At 48.8% G+C, this 21,194-nt stretch overlaps 1 protein-coding gene across 2 annotated transcripts in view; it reads right to left on the reverse strand.

The window, feature by feature from the left end:
* Positions 1 to 21,194, reverse strand: part of CDK13 (cyclin dependent kinase 13) — a 777,929-nt gene that overhangs the window by 94,319 nt on the left and 662,416 nt on the right. For both annotated transcript variants that reach the window (XM_078688204.1, XM_078688203.1), the window contains exon 14: positions 8,666 to 8,871. In XM_078688204.1, coding sequence (XP_078544330.1) covers positions 8,666 to 8,871 — 206 coding nt within the window. The remainder of the gene's footprint in view (positions 1 to 8,665; positions 8,872 to 21,194) is intronic.

Raw genomic sequence — 21,194 nt, forward strand, 5'->3', positions numbered from 1 at the left:
CTATGTTATTATGGCATTTCTATTGCTTTTTTTATGTACCGTGAGACTCCCACTCTGACGACGGGGAATGATTCAGGCATGTGAATCTATGAAAGACACCCCTAATACTGGAGAACTATCACTACACACATTTTGCTTTATGCTCAAGCATTTCACTACATTATGCCCAAACAGTTTTTTTTTTTACACTAAACCCCTCCTTTCTTCCAAACCAGCAACAGCTCGTCTCTTACGCTCAGTGTGCCAATATCACCCCCCCCCCCTCCCTCCTGATTCTCACCCTTCATACTGGTACAGACCTCGTTTGTCCCTGCTTCCTAACAGTCTCAATGCAGTATATTTGGCTTAACAGCTCTCCTCCGTCCCCTCTTGTTAACAAACCCTTTTCTAAATATACACCAAACATTGTGTAACCTACCCTTCAATCTCTTGTAGCCCTCCCACACCTTCCAATAAACACATCCTTGTTCTTAGACCCACCATCGATCCATACGCTCATCCTTATCAGCTTCTTCCCAGTACATCTTAACTCAATAATGCTCAAATATACTGCATTGAGACTGTTAGGAAGCAGGGACAAACGAGGTCTGTACTAGTATGAAGAGAGTGAGCGATAGAATCAGGAGGGAGTGAGGGTTGTGATATTGGCACGTTTTGAGCGCAAGGGGCAAGCTGTTGCTGGTTTGGAAAGAAGGAGGAGTTTCTTTAAAAAAACAAAAAAAACAAAAAAGGACTGGGCATAATGTATTGAAATATTTTAGCATAAAGCAAAATATGTGTGTAGTGATAGTTACTGTATTAACTGATGACTGTTCTTCATTGATTGTAGTGACCCCTGAATAGGTGCTTTCATGCACAAAATGCATTGGGTTTTTAGTGAATAAACGCTCCACTGAATGAAGTATGCTCTAGTCGTGTTCTTTCAAAGAGTGACCCAGGACATCAGTGAATTGTGGTGGACCAAAAAACACCTCAGTACCTAGAACCCCTAACCAACTAGCATCAGTGTCACATTAGCTCTTCGTCCTATAGCAAAGTAACCAATGATTAGACAACCCAGAACATGAGACTTAGGTTACTCTCAGGAATGGTGGGAATCAAGTACACTCTTGTTTGTTACTCTCATACCAGTCCACAACATGGGTAAAAAAAGAGACACCGTAAAGTTTAAAATGTTTATTTTAACGACGTGCTCTAAGATGCAGTATTTTTGCTAACATAAGCAGTCATATGATTAAAAATAATGCGATCATCATTGTTAGAATTCAATAAAACAAAAGGAAAAATCCTACTATAATGATAGTGGAAACAGGTCCTATAGTGCCTTGTATGCCACCCTCCCTAGCTAGGAACTATGTTTTATAAAATATAGAAGGTCTCTTAGGCTTGAATAGGGGACCCAATACCTCCAAGATAACAGAGGTGTATCACATCAGGATCTGCAAAAGCTCTCGCGTAACGGATTTCCTCCAAGTGCCTAAAATCATGTATGCAGTGCAATATTAAAGGCGCCAGAATTTCAGTTACCTGCAGCTGCGTGCATGTTGTGTCTAGAGCATGAGCCGATCAGCCCGAACAACACCTAACATCGTTATGATAACCCTGGAGACTTCGGAGCATCTGAACCAATCAAACACTCACACCCAGTCAAAAGATCTGGGTTTGATCCATCACCGTTCTTTAGCCCACTCTGCCACCCCAGTTCAGACATGGCTATATGCAAATCAGTCTGACCCTGTGCCTCATGGGAACAGTCCAGCCCGAACTGCCAAGCCATGCCTTCCCTGGACCGGAAACAAGCTTCCGAGGACCGGTTTCAGGCATTCCAGCCGTCTTCAGCCCAGCTTGCTTGAATCCAGTGGCAAAGTGAGCAAGGGACTCACGTCTGAGCATACCCTGCCACATTTATGGAGGCCAAAGCGGTACAAAAGGGGGTGGTGATGGACGGAGCATCTGAACCAATCAAACACTCACACCCAGTCAAAAGATCTGGGTTTAATCCATCACCGTTCTTTAGCCCAATCTGCCACCCCAGTTCAGACATGGCTATATGCAAATCAGTCTGACCGTGTGCCTCATGGGAACAGTCCAGCCCGAACTGCCATTACCACCCCCTTTTGTACCGCTTTTGGCCGCCATAAGTGTGGCAGGGTATGCTCAGATGTGAGTCCCTTGCTCACTTTGCCACTGGATTCAAGCAAGCCGGGCTGAAGACGGCTGTAATGCCAGAAACCGGTCCTCGGAAGCTTGTTTCCGGTCCAGGGAAGGCATGGCTTGGCAGTTCAGGCTGGACTGTTCCCATGAGGCACAGGGTCAGACTGATTTGCATATAGCCATGTCTAAACTGGGGTGGCAGAGTGGGCTAAAGAAGGGTGATGGATTAAACCCAGATCTTTTGACTGGGTGTGAGTGTTTGATTGGTCCAGATGCTCCGTCCATTACCACCCCCTTTTGTACCAACCTTGGAGACTTCAGCACTCACTGTGCAGACAAAGGTCGAGCTGCAAGTCTAGGGACGTTGAAAACAAGCAATTCTCATGTGAAGTAATTCACGCAGCCTAACTTACAACAACAGTTACATATAGTTTCATGTGCAAAAGCAGCAAAAAGGTAAAATGGCGTTTAAACTTGTAATAAGCCTATGCTAACATAGCAATGTGCACAAGCGGGCCCTGCCTTCACTACAAGAGGTCAGGATGGACACAGTGGGAACATCAGAAACTTGGGAAACTGCATTTTCACTCCGCATGTGGAATTTAAGCAATGTTGAAAATAAGAATAACGAGTAAAACTAATGAGTATAAAGTTGGAACAAAAAGGAATAGGTTTATGAAGAGGATGCCTATGTAGGCATAATTAAGCAGAGCAATTGGTTGGGGTGAGATGTCGCCCCATTGCAATGGTGTATTCCATGCTTACCCAAGAGTCTTATCAAGAAACACTGTGCATTGTCTGAGTAGGCTGTCCATAGGAACTTACTGGCAAAAGTACACGTGAAACAGATGGCGTGAAGGAGGGAAGAGGCGCAAGTGGGACGACAAATGACAGGACGGTTTGCAAGGGGCAGTGCATGCTTCTGTGGAGACGGCATTGCGTGTGTTTGCGTGGAATGAGGGGCCCTGCACGTGCACTTGTGTGGGAAACACGAGCTTGTGCAGCAGGGTGCAGTTGTCGGAGTGTGGATGCAGGGCGCATGGTTGTGTGTTCGGAAGGAGCGTGGGCCTGTATTTTAGAAGAAGAGTGCACACTTTCACCCGGGGGGCGGGGGAGGGTCAGGCTGTGTGCTCTTGTGTTGAGAGGGTATTTGCCTAGTTTGTGATGCTCATTTTGTGCCACATTCTGCTGTAGAGAGTTTACTTGGCTACCAGTTGCATGGATTGGCTGGGGGAAATTTATGTGTCCTATCTAAAAGTTGTGAGTGAGGGCTACATATGGGTGCGTGTACACAGGGGATGCATGTCTGTGGGAAGTTGGACAATGCTTGCGTATGTTTATTCTGACTGCATCTATTAGTGTCTGTGAGAAGAGTGAATTCGTGTGCATATGATGGGGTGGGCATTTTTAGGCCTCTGAAAGAAGGCATGCATAGTCGAAGAGTACACCCTTGTGCATCTCGGAGGAGAGTGCGGGCGCGCGCATGTGGTGAGAGGCTTTATGACTGTTTGCTTAGGAGGACAGCGCATGCTTTATATTGGGATAGATGCTGTGTGTTTGAAACAAGAGTGCATAATTGTGTCATTTTTATAGTGTCTAGTGGTGCTATAGCAGTGCGTGCTGGATTACGATCTGAAGTATGCATAGGTGGTGGGGGTCTTATATAGGGCCACTTGAATTATGCAGATGCAGAATTTTTCGCATAATTATGGATTTGTTGTATTTGCTGTGAGAAGTTGGCCTGATATATGATGTTCACTAGTTCTAGTGACCACCTTGTATCATTCCAAACAACCCTTATGGTGATTGGTTGTAAGTCAACCTTATAGACCAGCTATCCTAATGGTAGCATGGACAAAGCAGTCTTAGGCTAAACTCTTTTGGCATGTGAAGCCAGCTGTTTTACCACAATATAACCCCTTGAATACCAGATGAAAGGACACCACACAGGTTGTTATGAAAATAAACAGTATATTTATTAATAACAACACCTCTGAACTCTTTATGAGGTCAGAGGGCTAAGCACATGACAATCTCTTAAGAAAAATACGACAAGTTGCACAAAATTACAATGGTGCCTTAGAGGCACGACAAACCATATACTAAGTAAGTGGAATGTGAGAGTCGATGAAAGGAATGGAGCTGGCTGGAGGTTCGCTAGGACTACGCTATCTTCACCTTAGGTAAGTAATAGGAGGCCCACGGGACGCGTGTGCAGAGTGTGAACTCACACGCGAGATGCGTAACAACGTCTATGGACAGTACAGTTCAAGTTAGAGGTGAGTACGGACAATCCTGACTAGGTACGACTAAAACGACTGTGGAACTGGACACTAGGACAGTTAAACTACCCTTGAGCACCGAAATGCTCTCGTTACCTCACCCACGGGCTGCGGGTGCATAGGTGGCAAAGTGTGTCGGGTTCTCGTGTTGAAGTCAATGGAGCCTGAAAGAAAAGATGCTGCAGGCGACCAGGAGGAGGATGTCCGGTGCAATCCAAGTGTGGATTGTTGAAGAAGGAGACCTGAAAGCAGAGGGGACAATGTTCACAGTCACTAGCCAGTGACTGGGGTGGAACCAGGAAGGAACCAGATGTCGACGTCGCGATCAGGTGAAGTGTGGACGCTTGACTCTGCAGCCACGTGGACCAGGAGGTGTCTTCGACGACCAGGATGGTGGCACGAGCTGTCCCATGCAGGCTGTCGGCGGTGTTGGATCCGGAATCGGCGTCAACAGGCCTTGGCATAGGCAACCCACGCGGTGAGTGGAGAAAGCGTCTGGTGCGGACTAGGAGAGTCCGGGGTGCCCCTCTTTTGGAAGGGAGCAAGGGCCAGTCTGGAGCAACCAGACCAGCAGCAAAGATTCAAAGATTTGTCGTCTAAGAGGCCACTAGCCAGCCGGCAAGTGACCAGACAACGCGTCGAGCAGCAAACAAGCAGAAGGGCCCCACGCAGATCTCGTGGATGCTGGAGGGCTGATCTTCGGTGCAGGGGCTGCTCGGGGCTGGGGCTTCTCAGTCCCCAAAGCACTTGGTCGAGTTTACCTCGGGAGTCGTGCTGGAAGCGAAGTGCAGGTTCGTTCAAGATGGCTGGTCCCACGTGTCTCGTCGCACCCACGGGTCTCAGCTTTGCTGTAGATGTAGGTAGAGGTCGGAGAGGTCTGGGAATCCGGGTCTCGTCGGGCTCTGAAGTCTGGATCCTCGAGGGAAGACGACAAAGTGAAGCCGCTGGACGCTTGATGGTGCCTGCAGTTGCAGGGTGGACACTCCTTGCCCACAAGGGAGATTTTCTTCAGTCTTCTGTGGAGCAGAACGTCGAAGTCCAGAGTTTCTTCTTGTAGAGTAGTTCAGGATTAATCTAATTTGGAATGGGACCAGCTCCTACCTTTATCCTGCTAAAGGGGGCTGCACTACTGACTAGGTCCCTCCCCTGGGTGGGACCAGGAAGGGGGGTGGTTAAACCCCCTATGCTTTGTCCGGTTTCCCGCCAGAGCTGGGGCAGGGATGCCCCAGCAACTGGTTTGAACCGGTGTATGCACAGGGCACCTTGTGTGCCCCAGGCATGTCTCATTCCTTTCAGGCCTATCCTACCCAATACACAAAACCCTGTCTGGGGTGGTGCTAGCACCTCCCAAGGCAGGAAACCCTTTGTCCAAGCCGCCCTCGCTGGAAGGACTCCCAGCAGCAGGAGGTCAGACTTGTGTCTGTGGTGGCAGCATCCATTTTGTGATGCCAAGGCTCGAGTTAACTTTAACCAGGGTTCACAGTTACATACATGTCGTGTCCCTCTAGAAGGGTGGAATGCTACCCCCGTCGCCAGAATTGGCGAGGGGGTAGTATTCCAAATCGTATGACACCTTACTCGACATGTTTTGATAATGTTATACCAGAGTTAGCATTTAACCGCAAGGTTGATAATGCACTTAAGAGTATATGGTATAGCGTTATCATGGAACAGCTATTAGGACTTGGTTCCGCAAGCTGCAAACGGGCTCAGCTCATGCCAGAGCACCATCTCACATAATTCCAAGCACTCTGCCTTCAGGATTGTTAAGGCCTGCCATAGGAGTGACTGATAGGAGGATATGTGTCCATTTTAGGGTTAGATATAGGTATACTATATCTAGAGCAAAGGGTGATTACACCACCTTTCCCCAGCTGTCGTGCAGCCAGTTGTGTCAGTTTTAGATGGCCAGCCAGGGGTGGCATAATACATGCTTCAGCCCCTGGTAGGCCCTGGGTACACCTTTGCCCTGGATACCTAAGGTATACTGTACAGGGACTGATAAGGTGGCCCAGTACCAATTGGTAAATGCACCTAAAGTACATGGTTGTCAATTTAGAGAGAGAACAGCTAGGCTGTGGGTCTGATTAGCAGGCCCACAGCCAGGGAAAGTCGTAAACCAGTGAAGCAATAAGCAAAAATCTGGGGTGACCATAGGATTGCAGACCCCACTCTCCTACAATTGGCAAATGTCAGCAAAAATGTTCCAGCTCAAAGGGATCAAAAGTTATCAAAATCGTGGCTCCACATCTCTGCTTAGTGTGATCTTTCAACTGCTTTTTTTATTTGGGACGCAAGCTACGAGGCGGGGGAGGGTGGGGGGACAAGCTACGAGGCGGGGGAGGGTGGGGGGGCAAGCTATGAGGCGGGGGAGGGTGGGGGGGCAAGCTATGAGGCGGGGGAGGGTGGGGGGGGCAAGCTACGAGGCGGGGGAGCAAGCTACGAGGCGGGGGAGGGTGGGGGGCAAGCTACGAGGCGGGGGAGGGTGGGGGGGCAAGCTACGAGGCGGGGGAGGGTGGGGGGGCAAGCTACGAGGCGGGGGAGGGTGGGGGGGCAAGCTACGAGGCAGGGGAGGGTGGGGGGGGCAAGCTACGAGGCAGGGGAGGGTGGGGGGGGCAAGCTACGAGGCAGGGGAGGGTGGGGGGGCAAGCTACGAGGCAGGGGAGGGTGGGGGGGCAAGCTACGAGGCGGGGGAGGGTGGGGGGGCAAGCTACGAGGCGGGGGAGGGTGGGGGGGCAAGCTACGAGGCGGGGGAGGGTGGGGGGGCAAGCTACGAGGCGGGGGAGGGTGGGGGGGCAAGCTACGAGGCGGGGGAGGGTAGGGGGGGCAAGCTACGAGGCGGGGGAGGGTAGGGGGGGCAAGCTACGAGGCGGGGGAGGGTAGGGGGGGCAAGCTACGAGGCGGGGGAGGGTGGGGGGGCAAGCTACGAGGCGGGGGAGGGTGGGGGGCAAGCTACGAGGCGGGGAGGGTGGGGGGGCAAGCTACGAGGCGGGGAGGGTGGGGGGGCAAGCTACGAGGCGAGGGAGGGTGGGGGGACAAGCTACGAGGCGGGGGAGCAAGCTACGAGGCGGGGAGGGTGGGGGCAAGCTACGAGGCGAGGGAGGGTGGGGGGCAAGCTACGAGGCGGGGGAGGGTGGGGGGGCAAGCTACGAGGCGGGGGAGGGTGGGGGGGCAAGCTACGAGGCGGGGGAGGGTGGGGGGGCAAGCTACGAGGTGGGGGAGGGTGGGGGGCAAGCTACGAGGTGGGGGAGGGTGGGGGGCAAGCTACGAGGCGGGGGAGGGTGGGGGGGCAAGCTACGAGGCGGGGGAGGGTGGGGGGGCAAGCTACGAGGCGGGGGAGGGTGGGGGGCAAGCTACGAGGTGGGGGAGGGTGGGGGGCAAGCTACGAGGTGGGGGAGGGTGGGGGGGCAAGCTACGAGGCGGGGGAGGGTGGGGGGGCAAGCTACGAGGCGGGGGAGGGTGGGGGGGCAAGCTACGAGGCGGGGAGGGTGGGGGGGCAAGCTACGAGGCGGGGAGGGTGGGGGGCAAGCTACGAGGCGGGGGAGGGTAAGCTACGAGGCGGGGGAGGGTGGGGGGCAAGCTACGAGGCGGGGGGGTTGGGGGGCAAGCTACGAGGCGGGGGAGGATGGGGGGCAAGCTACGAGGCGGGGAGGGTGGGGGGCAAGCTACGAGGCGGGGAGGCAAGCTACGAGGTGGGGGAGGGTGGGGGGCAAGCTACGAGGTGGGGGAGGTGGGGGGGGCAAGCTACGAGGAGGGGGAGGCAAGCTACGAGGAGGGGGAGGGGGCAAGCTACGAGGAGGGGGGAGGGTGGGGGGGCAAGCTACGAGGAGGGGGGAGGGTGGGGGGGCAAGCTACGAGGCGGGGAGGGTTCGGAGCAAGCTACGACAACCTAATAGGAAGGAAGCCTACGGCAGCTGTCTAATGAGTAGTAAGCACACTAGAGTGACATTAAACTTAACCACTGGTAAGCAAAGGGCGGGCTACAAGCCCACTGATCGAATGCAAAAGTTGGAGTGCATGCATTGTCAAGGTAAGGCTTAAAACTGCATTTTTAGTGATGCCCAGTCTCCACTCTCGGCGTTTTTAAAAGCTAATTAAAATGAATGATAATGATACTAGTGAACTGAACCTAAAATGTTTATTGTACATTTAATGTATGATAAATGTGCATACTGTAAATATTTCATCAAGAGAAAAACTTTTACTCCAAAGGTAAAATACATACTCACCTAGTCCTGCACTAGAATTTCCCTGAGTTTTGAGTTGCGAAGAGGTTTGTACCCCTTGAGGTGTGTTGTTTCTGCTGTCGTCCGTACCTAGAGAGAAATCTTTTCTGGGAACTTTTGCTGCTACTGCATCATCACACAGTCCCATTTGCTTCTGTCTTCGACGCTTCTTACTCCATAATTCGTGGCAATCTTGCCACAGCGGGAGGCTGAAAGATGGAAAAAATAGCAATGTGTAACAGATGTCAGGACAGTGCATTTGCGGTTATGTCATTTCTACTCAAAGTTGAAATACCACCAAACCAGCACATCCAATTGTGGAAAAAATATTGACCTCACTGGTCTCAAAAAATCCTAAAGTTCTAACAAAAAACAATGAAACGTAACCTCTATGGTCTGGTGATGGCAAGTATGAAAGATTTTTTTTTTTTTAAACAGCGAACTGGACTTACTGTTAAACATCAATACAAATGCGAAGAGGCAGCACTCAATAGCCTAGAAAGCAGTCCTTAACCGGAGGTTCAAGGGCACAACCTCAGAGGTCTTCAACTCTTCAGACTAGTGGTTCTTAACTTTTGACTTTCGTGAAGTTGCTGATCCCACCCAAACAATTTCTATGACGTGAAACTCCCAAAAGTACCTCAAACTTTAGAAATACAAATCTACATCAAACAAATACACAATTTTTCGATGATCCACACACAATGGAAAGTTTAATTTCAATGGGAAAGTTGGAGCCTTTCAAAGTGTGCTTCTATTTTTAAAAGACTAAGTGATATACCAGGTTCTCATACATTGCTTTATCTTTTATGTTCCTAAGAGACACAGCTTTTCTTTGTGCTGGGGTATACTAGTGCTTCACACTATCTTCACATTTGCTGCATCTGTTACTATTTTTGATCTTACATTTTATTTTGATGTGTATATACTTTATTAATCTACTTATATTATTTATCATTCCACAAAGTCATGGACCCTCTGAGTAGGTGGACCACGTGATAAGAATTGCTGCCTTAGACTAATATTATCAGATTAAAGTGCATATACATAAAGGAAAATCTTTAATTTTAGAATCGCCCTGTGAATGTGAAGTGATTTGAAATTCAATGGTAAAAATTAGGTTGGCACCTTTAGGTTGACTTGAGACAGCAGCAAAAGTACAGCAAAATCTAGTATGAGAAAGTAGTGGCACCATTTGCAGTACGGATACATGACAAAGAGCAAGCATTCAAGAAAAAAAAGGCAATATGCTAGAGTCTAGCACCACGTTCTTCCTTTTAGAAATGAACCCAGGTTGTGAAATCTCAAACTTTCCTCTTAAAATGATAATTACTATTTGTTTGTGAATTAAAGTATTTTATAATTTGCATATTTGACTAATATATGCTTGTTTCTGTATTTTAGTGTATTGTTATGAGGTTCAAATCATAGTAGCTTAGGCTGGGGTTTCTGGATTCCAGAAGTGTTTCAGTGGGGATCCACAGAATTCAAAAGTTTAAGAAATGCTGATCAAGAAGGACCTGGTTTATCACTGCTGTGCTAGAACTTAAGGTATAAGGAGCCTTGTAAATGAACAAAGTATTAAAGCTTATAACATTAAATCTTTCTCCCTTAGTAAAGTTATTGGTACGGTACCTATACTCACCTATAGCTTGTAATAATCGGGATATATCCATCACACATTTTAGAGTTAGTTATCTTTTTTTTGTCTTTACCAACAGTACAATTCAACAACCTCAAAGGGCTATGCACTGCTTGGAAGGAAAAGTATTAAGTTAAACTAGGAAAAATATGTTCATATTACACCCGTATTTTGCTCAACCAAAGGACAAAAATGATTTCCTAAGATATAGTGAAAAGAAATGCTGAAAACTAAGACGTAAAGAACTTCGGTAACGATATATCTGTAAGAGACAAAGATTAGTTATAGATTCCTCACCTTAGAATTACCCCCAGGCGTCAGACTGGATCCCGAGTATTTTTCTTTAGCAGTACCCCTGAATGTTGGTAGGTGGTGTCGGTCGACTCCGCGTTTGTCGTTGGCATCGTGGTCACCGGAATGATGGCGCAGTATCTACTTAGACGCTGCCCCTGGGTGCTGACGGCAGTTCTTTACTCAACATTCCACAGCAGAAGAACAGAGCTATGCAAGACACTGACCACTGGTGCACAAAACTATGGCCCTGAAGGGAAGTTACTTACAGTAGAAGTCAGTTCGCAGAACGGGGAGGATGGGCGGGGCAGTGAGGAATCCATAACTAATCTATGTCTCTTACAATACCCCAGAGATGGGTCTGCAAACCAAGTTCACACCAGGAAGTCCTGGAGAACAGAACAGCCACAGAAGCAGTCTCTCCGGACTTGGCTGTCCAGGCAGCAATGTTTAGTAAATGTGTGCAAGGAAGCCCACATAGCTGCCTGGCAGATGTCATGAAGGGGGACCCCAACATCCCAAAGCAGTAGTGGCTGCCGTGGCCCTGGAGAATGGACGCGTATCCCACTGGAGGTTCCTTTTTCGCTAAGGAATAGCAGATTTTGATGTAAAGAACGACCCTTCAGGAGATGGTTCGCTTTTGCACGGCCCAACCTTTCTTGGTGCCCACATAGCCAACAAAGAGCTGGTCATCCACCCGCAATTGTTTTGTGCGATCCAGATAGAAGGAAAGCACACGTTTTGGATCCAGACGGTGGAGCCTCTTTAGAAGGATGCCGGGGCGGGAAGAAGGTGGGCAAAGTGATGGCCTGTCCTATGTGGAAAGAGGTAACCACTTTTGTGAGGAAAGAAGGCCTAGTGCAAAGGACAACTTTGTCCGGATGAACAGCCAGGAAGGAAAATGCTACTTACCAGTATGCATCTGTTCTTGGCATGTAGTGCTGCAGAATTACATACTTGTGCCTAGATCGCCCTTCTGGTGTTGGGCTCGGATGTTTGGCCTTTGTTTTTGTATTGAAAAAAGTTATTTGTAGTCACGAGATAGGTGACTCCTCCTTAGGACGATAGTGCCCATTGGCATAGACTCCATCCTCAGATTGTTTTTAACCATAAAGGGTGATAAAGGAGTTTGTGAGAAAGAGATGTCGCTGTATCTAAGTAAGGTAGCACTGCAACAGATAAAGGTACCCGGAGGCGGGTCGGCATATATAATTCTGCAGCTCTACATGCCAAGAACAGATGCATACTGGTAAGTAGCATTTTCTGTTCGAGGCATATGAGCTGCACAATATATACATGTGCATAGACTCTACAGCAGTAACATAACACGTGTATTTGTAAAGCGCACGTTCACCCAGAGGTCTCTTGGCGCTGAATAACAGATGTTCATTGTTACCCAACTCAATGGTACTCATTTTATCGACCTCAGATGAATAAAAGGCTGAGTGGACCTGCCGGGATTTGAACCTGTGACCATGAGGTCGAACACAGGCCCCTGCAATGGAAGCATTAGTCCACTGAGACACCAGACCCGGCTAACTCTCCCTAGCGGTGGCCACCTGTATCTCTTGCAGTAGTTTGAAAAAGTGTCTTTAGTACAGCCTGGCCACACTAGCTTGTTGTTTTGCCTGCACATCTACACAATAGTTTTTTGTGAAAGTGTGCAGTGTTGACCATGTTGCTGCTTTATAAATGTCATCTATGGGAATGTTTCCTAAGCATGCCATAGAAGCCCCTAGTTTGAGTGTGGAATGCGCTCTAGGGGGAATGGATAATGTACGCTTTGCTTTTGGTAGCATATCTGGACGCATTTAACGATTCACCTGGAAATTCCAGCTTTTGATATAGGATTGCCTTTATATGGTGGTGAGAAAGCTACAAAAAGTTATTTCTTTTTCCTGAAAGTTTTTGTCCTTTCAATGTAATAAAGGATAGCTCTTTTGACGTCAAACGTATGAAGAGCGTGTTCTGCTACGGAGTCAGGTTGAGTAAAAAAGACTGGTGGTTCAACAGACTGGTTAAGGTGGAAAGCAGAAACGACTTTTGGTAAGAATTTAGGGTTTGTCCTAAGAACCACTTTGTTGCGATGCATTTGTAAAAATGGTTCTTGTATGGTTAATGCCTGGAGTTCACTAACTCTTCTGAGAGATGTGATCGCCACAAGGAAAGCTAGTTTCCATGTGAGAAATTGCAGCACACATTTATGTAAAGGTTCAAATGGGGGACCCATGAGCCTGGTAAGGACAATGTTTAGATTCCACGCTGGAGAGGGTGGAACTCTGGGAGGAATTATTCTTTTAAAGCCTTCCATGAATGCTTTAATGGCAGGTACCCTAACAATGACAAATGTCTGTTCTGTAGGTAAGCAGCTATGGCAGCAAGATGTAATCGTATAGATGTGAATGCCAGATTACATTTTTGTAGATGCAGGGGGTAACAAATAATGTTTTGAATTTAAGCATCTAGTAGACTGATTGTGTTATTGCAGTAGATGACAAATCTTTCCCATTTAGCTGCGTAGCATGCTCTAGTGGTAGGACGTCTAGCCTCTTTAATTACGTTCATACAATTTGGCGGGAGATTGAGGTAACCAAACTCTAATACTTCAGGAGCCAGATCGCTAGGTTCCATTCAGCTGGATCTGAATGCCTCATCTCTCCATGGTTCTGCGTGAGTAGCTTTGGGGAACGGTTCAGCTTTTGATGCGGAACTACTGAGAGTTCCAGCAGGGTTATGAATCATGGTTGCCGGGCCCAAGTCGGAGCAACTAGGATCATTGTGAGAGACTGCTGTTTGAGCTTGCGCACCAGTAATGGAATGACCAGGAGAGGTGGAAAAGCGTACGCAAGTCTGCCTGACCAGTTCATCCATATCGCATTGCCTTTGGACAATGGGTGTGGATAACTGGGGGCAAAGCTTGGGCATTTTGTGTTTAAATGTGTGGCGAACAGATCTATGCCTGGGAGGCCCCACATTTGCAAAAACAGATTAAGAACTCGCGGATGAAGTTCCCATTCATGGATCTGTTTTTTGGACGACTGAGTCGATCCACAATCTGATTGTGTTCCCCTGGAAGATGTTCTGCTAAGAGGTATATATTTTGAGGAATGGCCCATCTCCATATGCTTTGCACTAGGCGTGAAAGCTGTAGAGCATGTCCCCCCCTGTTTTTAGGTCTCGCTGTCCAGCGAAAGACCTATTGCTGTCGGCTTGCAGGGGATGTGCACGAGCAAGCCCTCGGAAATTTCATCTCGTGGGCGCGAACGCCCAGCCCGGCACCGTGCACATCTCCTATCCCACATTCTCAGCAAGTGACTAACACATACACACACAGCCACACTCACGCATGCACACAGGCACACACACACTGCATACACACATGCGCGCACACCCCCCCTACAACTAAGCCCCACCCGCCCCACTCACCGGCTACGTGCCTACAGCGTTTCTACACCACACTATACGAGCACAGTGAGAATGTCTAACTGTGCCAATAATCCCTGTTAATACCTCACAGGGGCATTTACAGATCTAGAGTAGATCTGAAGCACTAGCCCCTCTCGTGCAGACTAAGCAGAGTGCACTGACTCTCTCTCCCCTTATCCTGCCCTTACCTCGCCTCTCGCGGCGCCTCGCTCTTCCCTGTTCCAATTCCTGCTTCCTTTCCCCTTGGCTCCAAACCTGCTGAACCAGAGCACATGTGACAAGCCTTAAAGGCGCAGGCGAAACCACATCTCTCCACTTTCCGTCCTCAGACCCAAAACAAACACATCCCAGAAGCTCTGCTGCCTCTTAAAGGGGAGGCCTGGCCGTGACCTCACCCTGCTAACAGCAGGGAGCTTGAAGCGTGTCAGCGGCAGGACTCTGCTGCTTAATATTTAACGGCCAAGCATCGCCAGAGTGGGGTTTTCATTAGCACAGAAAGTCTTTATGTCGATTTCTTTCAAATAATTAACTTTTTCAAACTTGCATATCTTTTGTAACTTCTGCGTATCCTGTAGTGTCTACTCCACAGTCACTTTATCTGCGCAAATAAAATTAGATGTTTATCTCTTCAGGCTCTTTGTATAGTCCCGCTTGGTGGGATAAATAAACAAATCCTAATCTAGTGGCTGAATTGTGTATTATACCAGTGTGTTAGAATCCTGCTGTGATCACTTGCCTAAATTGTGTGATCCTCGGCATATCACTTTAACTCTGTGTCACGAATCTCTTTGCACAAATGAGATCACTTTGAATGGCGGAGACAACAAGTACTAATTAGGTTGTGCTTTTATAAGGAGAGTGCCACGTTATTAACTTTGCGAATGCTTGTTTAGGACTTTTGCCCTGCCCACCAGTAACTTAAAACAAGCATTTGCAATGCAATAGGTCTCGCAATTGCGAGATTTTGAGCTATTGGCATTGCAAATGAGAATGCCTTTCATTTACGTGTTTAAAAAACCTGCAATAGTAACATGCATTGTCATTTACAATACCATTAGGTCAAGTTTCGAAAACGCGAGACCTATTGCATTGCAAATGCTTGTTGTATATAGTACATTGCTGTCATATTGTCCATACGGATGAGGACAGCTTTGTGTACGAGATGTATTTGGAATGCTTTTAATGCTCGAAATATCGCCAGTAAATCAAGGTGATGGATGTAAAGCTGTGTCTGTTGATGGGTCCACATACCCCTGAATGGTACGGCTAAAGAGATGAGCTCCCCAGCTGGTGTGCGATGGGGCAGCTGTTAGCACTATCTGTGGAACCGGATCTAGGAATTGCCGTCCTTTGGAAAGGTTTTGTGTGTTCCACCACTGCAGAGAGCGATGTGTGCGGCTGTCTACCAACACCAGATCTGTAAGCTGACCTTGAGCCTGGTTCCACTGATGTGCTAAACATTCTTCTAATGTACGCATTTGGAGTCTTGCATAAGGTACAATTAAAATGCAAGAGGCCATCATCCCCATTAGTTGCATAAACACTCGATAGAGCTGGTAGTAAGTGTTGAGGTTGAAATTTTGTTAAGAGAGCTTGCATGCTGGCTATCCTAGCTGGGTTGGGGTATGCAAGGGCTTTTGAAGTATCTATGGTGATGCCTAGATACTGTTGGGTGGGGGATGGTTGAAGATGTGATTTGGGGAGGTTTATTGTGAATCCTAAGTTGTGCAGCAGCTGGATCGTTTTGTGTGTGTGGTGCACACAATCGCTGCATGACTTGGCTTTTATGAACCAGTCGTCGAGGTAAGAAAACACATGAATGTGTTGTCTTCGCCAGTGAGCTGCTACTACTGCAAGACATTTTGTGAAGAATCTGGGTGCTGTAGCCACTCCGAATGGGAGCACTGTGAACAGGTAGTGCTGACCGTCCACTACAAACCATAGATATTTCTTGTGAGCAGGGTGAATAGGAATGTGAAAGTAGGCGTCCTTGAGATTTAGAGTGGCAAGGAAATACCCTTGTTGGAGCAATGGGAGGACCTGTTGGAGAGTGACCATGTGAAAGTAGTCGGATTGTATGTCCAGGTTTAACGGTCTGAGGTCTAATATTGGCCTGAGAGTACCGTCCTTTTTTTGGACGAGGAAGTAAAGGGAGTAAACCCCTGTGCCTTGATGGTGTATGGGAACCGGTTATATTGTGGGCTTTTGCAAGAGAGAGAATCTCTTGTTTTAAAAGCGTGAGATGTTCTGTGGAAAGTGTGGAGGAGTAGAGGTGAGTTCCAGGCAGTAACCATACAGGATAATTTGTGTCACCCACCTATCTGTGGTGATGAAATTCCAGACAGGTAGGAACTGTGGGAGTCTTCCCCCGACCGGAGTGGAATGGCCTGGGGGGAGTGGAGGGAAGTCACTGTTTTGTGCAAGGGGAGGTGCAGGTGTTATTACCGTGGCCTCTTCCTTTGTTTTTATTTCCTCTGTATCCCCCTCTAAAATATCCTCTGTTATAGGATGTTTGAGTGGGGCTTTTGTAGGAAGAAGTGTTGTCTGTTCCAATGGTCTTGGAGGCACCCCTATAAAAGGGGTGACGAAAGGAGCCTCTAGTTGTTGGTGACTGTAAGGCCACCATGGATTTAGCGGTTTCAGTGTCTTTCTTCATCTTCTTCAAGATGTCTCTACCGTAGGTCCAAACAAGTGTTCTTGATCAAAAGGTTGATTAAGAATTTGAAACTGTACCTCTTGTTTAAAACCAGATATGCGTAGCCATGCGTGCCTGCACTGTAAAGCACTTGTGTTAACGGCATGAGATGCTGTGTCCGCTGCATCAAGAGCACATTTGATAGAGGTGTTTGTAAATAGTTTTCCCTCTTGTATGAGGTCATTAGCTTTAGACATATATTGTTCTGGAAGATGTTGCATGAGTGTCTCAAGCTCATCATAATGCGCCCTATCATACCTGGCCAACAAAGCTTGGGCATTTGCAATGCACCAGAAATTTGATGTCTGTGACGCAACCCGTTTACCAGATGCGTCCAATAATTTAGATTCTTTATCCAGAGGAGGGGCATCACCTGTTTGGGAATTTGCCAGTTTACGGGCATTTGACACTACCAGAGAATCTAGAGGGAGCTGTGCATGGATATAAGCTGGATCATTTGGAGCTGGTATATATTTTTTTATCAACTCTGGGGTTGAGAATTCCAGCCCTGACATGGTATTTAAACACATCAGGGGCGAACAGAGGTGATGGCGACCAGAAAGGCTGTTTTAAGTGTCACAAGTCTGAGAGAACAGTTATGTAGCAGCTCGAAGGGAGCGCACATAAGATAGGTCAGGCTTCAAGTCCCACTGAGGCATTCCGAAAGGAATTGGTGGATACAAGTGAGTAATGCCCTTAAGGAAGCGATTAACAATGGGGGGGGACTTGAAAAGAGAAGGCTGGTCAGGAAGCCGAAGAAAGGTCAAAATGGTCAAAATATAGCCTTTAAGAGTGCCCAGAGCAGAGCCCTGCTGGGCCAAAGAAAGAATGAAGAGGAGAACCTCACAGAGGGGGGCAGAAAGGGGATCCACAGCCATTGCTGTGCACCATGCCACAAACTTGTTCCATCTACAGGCATATACAGTTATGGTGGAGGGACGCCTGGCTTTCAAGATGACTTTACTGACTTCGGGAGGAAGGTCAAAAGCTGTCAACTGTTGCCGCTCAATCTCCACGCAAGGAGGTGGAGGCTGGACAGGTTTGGGTGGAAGACTATCCCCTGCTGCTGCAACAGAAGATCCTCCCGAAGGGGTAGTCTGATCGAGGAATCGATGGCCATGTGCAAGAGCTCGGGATACAAGACTTCGTGCCCAGTCTGGAGCCACAAGAATAACTTGGGCCCGGTCGCGCTTGATCTTCAGCACTCTGGGTAGTAGTGGTATAGGCAGCAAGGCGAATAGAACACCGCAACTCCACTTGTGATGAAAAGTATCGCCGAGCGAGTGCCGCCTTGGAAATTCTAACGCGCATAACTGCTGACATGGTGCGTTCTCTTTGGTGGCGAATAGACTTAACAAAGGCTCTCCCTGTAGGAGAGTAGGGTCTGCAATCCTATGATCACCCAGATTTTTGCTTTTTGCTTCACTGGTTTACGACTTTCCCTGGCTGTGGGCCTGCTAATCAGACCCACAGCCTAGCTGTTCTCTCTATTCCAAATTGTACTCAGGTACTGAATTGGCACTGGGCCCTCTCCAAGTCCCTGTACCCAGGGCTGAGGTGTACCCAGAAGGCTCCCAGGGGCTGCAGCATGCATTATGCCACCCCTGGGTTGACTAACTAAATCAGACACAACTGGCTGCTTGACAGCTGGGGCAAGGTGGTGTAATCACCCTTTGCTTTAGATATAGTATTCCTATATCTAAACCTAAAATGGACACATATATTCCTATCAGTCACTCCTATGGCAGGCCTTAACAATCCTGAAGGCAGAGTGCATGGAATAATGTGAAATGGTGCTCTGGCATGAGCTGAGCCCGTTTGCAGCTTGCGGAACCAAGTCCTAATAGCTGTTCCATGATAACGCTATACCATATACTCTTAAGTGCATTAGGTACCTCGCGGTCATATGCTAACTTTGGTATAACATTATCAAAACATGTCGAGTAAGGTGTCATACGAATTGGAATACTAACCCCTCGCCAATTCTGGCGACGGGGTTAGCATTCCACCCTTCTAGAGGGACACGACATGTATGTAACCTGTAACCCCGGTTAAAGTCAGACATAGCCTCAGCTCCACAAGATGGATGCTGCCACCGAGACACAAGTCTGCACTCCTGCTGCTGGGAGTCCTCCCAGCACAGGAGGCAAGGACAAAGGGTTTCCTGCCAGGGGCGGTGCCAGCACCGTCCCAGACAGGATTTTGTGTATCCTAGGTAGGCAGGGCTTTAGAGGAAGGTGACTGCAAGTGGCACCCCGGTGCTCACTGTGCATAGGCCGGCTGGAACCGGTTCCAGGGGCACTCCAGCCCCTGATCTGGGGAAAGCCCGCCAAAGGAGAGGGGTGTAACCACCCCCTCCTAGTCCCACCCATAGGGCAGGACTTAGTCACGTGCCAGCCCCTTTTTGCAGGATAAAGGTAGGAACTGGCCCCCTTCCAAATCAGATCATCTTTGAATCCTGAACCAACTTTCCACGAAAGGACCTCAAGACTCTTCTCAAGATTTCTCCCTTGTGACTAAGGAGTAGTCACCCTGCAGCAGCAAGCACCAACCAAGCATCGCGGTCTGCTGTAAGTCTCTCCTCCGGATCAAGACTGCCCAGCACGACGAGAACCGGCTTCCCTGGCACCTCTGACCTCAACCTGCATCATCAGCCCAGCTGTGATCCGTGGGTGTGACGAGACCTCGAGGGACCGGCCATCTTTAAAGACTGCACGACGCTTGTCCAGCACGACCACCGAGCGACCCTCGACTGAGTGCTTTGGGGTAAGAGAAGCCCCGACCCTGAGCAGCTCCAGCACCGAAGTTCAGCCCCCCTGCATCCACGAGATCTGCGTGGGGCCCTTCTGCTCTTTGCTGCTCACCGCGTTGTCCAGGTCACTTGCCCGTTGGCTAGTGGCCCTCTCACGACGCTTCACGACAACAAACACCGCTGGTCTGGTTGCTCCAGACTAGCCCTTGCTCCCCTCCAAAAGAGGAGCACCCTGGACCACTCCAGACTCCATTTTAAGTCCACCGCGTGGGCTTGCATTTGCCAAGACTTGTTGCCCCAATCCTGGGTCCAGCGACGTCGACAGCAGAGACCTTCGTGGGACAGCTCGCACCTCCATCCTGGTCGCCGACAACGCCTCCTGGTCCGAGAGACTGCAGAGCCCAGCAGCGCCCACTCACCTGGTCGAGGTGACTTCGTCCGGTGCCATCCTGGTGCCCACCTAAATCACTGGCTAGTGATTCAGAACTTGGTCCCCTCTGCTTACAGGTTTTCTTCTTCCCTGATCCAGGCTTGGATCACCACGAAATTCTTCACTGGCCGCCTGCCAGCAACTTCTTTCTTCAGGCTCCTGGATCTTCAACGAGGGTTTCCGACGCAACTTGAATCCTATGCAGCCGCAGCCCCTGGGCTAGGTAAACTGAGTACTCCGGTGCTCCAGCATAGTCCAACACCCTAAGTGTTCGGATCCACTCCCGTTTTCGACCCACCTAGTCGGGTTCGCCCGAGAACAGTAACTTTGTGATTGCTAGTATCCATAGACTTGTTCCCGCATTACGCGTGAGAGTTCCCACTCTGCACACGGCGTCCCTAGGCCTCCTGCTTCTAATCCAAGGGTTCAGCATTGTAGGCCTAGCGTTTCTACAGTCTAGAAAAGTATTACTTACCTGCTAGTAAGTTCGCATTCCACTTCTTGTGTATATGGTTTTTCGTGCCCCTCGGGCATTTGTGTAAATTGTGCGACTTTTAGTATTTTCGTAAGAGTTTTGTTGTGTGCTTAGCTCCCTGTCTCATAAAGAGCCAGGGTAGTCTTGTTATAAATAAATATACTTTATTTTTGATAACAACTTGTGTGGTGTCCTTTCACTTGGTGTTCAAGGGGTAATGTGATGGTAAAACAGCTGGCTTAACACGCCCTCTAGAGTCTTAGCCTTAGACTGCTCGTATCCATGCTACTAGGATAGCTGGTCTATAAGGTTGACTTACAACCAATCATCAATAAGGGTTGTTTGGACTGATACATAGTGATCACTAGAATAGTGAGCACTGCATATCAGGCCTACTTCTCACACTCCCCACCTCTGAAAGAGACCTTGCACCATCTCCGAGTGAAGGCGCCATTCGTAATCCATCATTGCACCAGCGGCTGAGTTTGTGCGCCCTGGCGTTCAGAGAACCTGCCAGGTGTTGAACCACCAAGGACATGCCCGGACGTTCCAGCCACTTCCAGAGAAGAAGTGCCTCCTGACATAGGGTCCACAACCTCACCCGCACGGTTTGTTGCAGTACCACATAGCGGTGGTGTTGTCGGTGAACACCTGCACTACTCTCCCCTTGACAGAAGGAAGGAATGCCTTCAGTGCAAGACGGATCGCCCAAAGCTCCAGAAGGTTGATGTAGAGCCCAGACTCTGCCAGAGACCAGAGGCCTCTGAACTCCGCCTCTCTCATGTGCCCACCCGACCCCAGAAGCGATTCAACGGTCGCCA

Source organism: Lissotriton helveticus, chromosome 4_1, assembly GCF_964261635.1.
Source record: "Lissotriton helveticus chromosome 4_1, aLisHel1.1, whole genome shotgun sequence".
In the NCBI taxonomy this organism is placed as follows: Eukaryota; Metazoa; Chordata; class Amphibia; order Caudata; family Salamandridae; genus Lissotriton; species Lissotriton helveticus.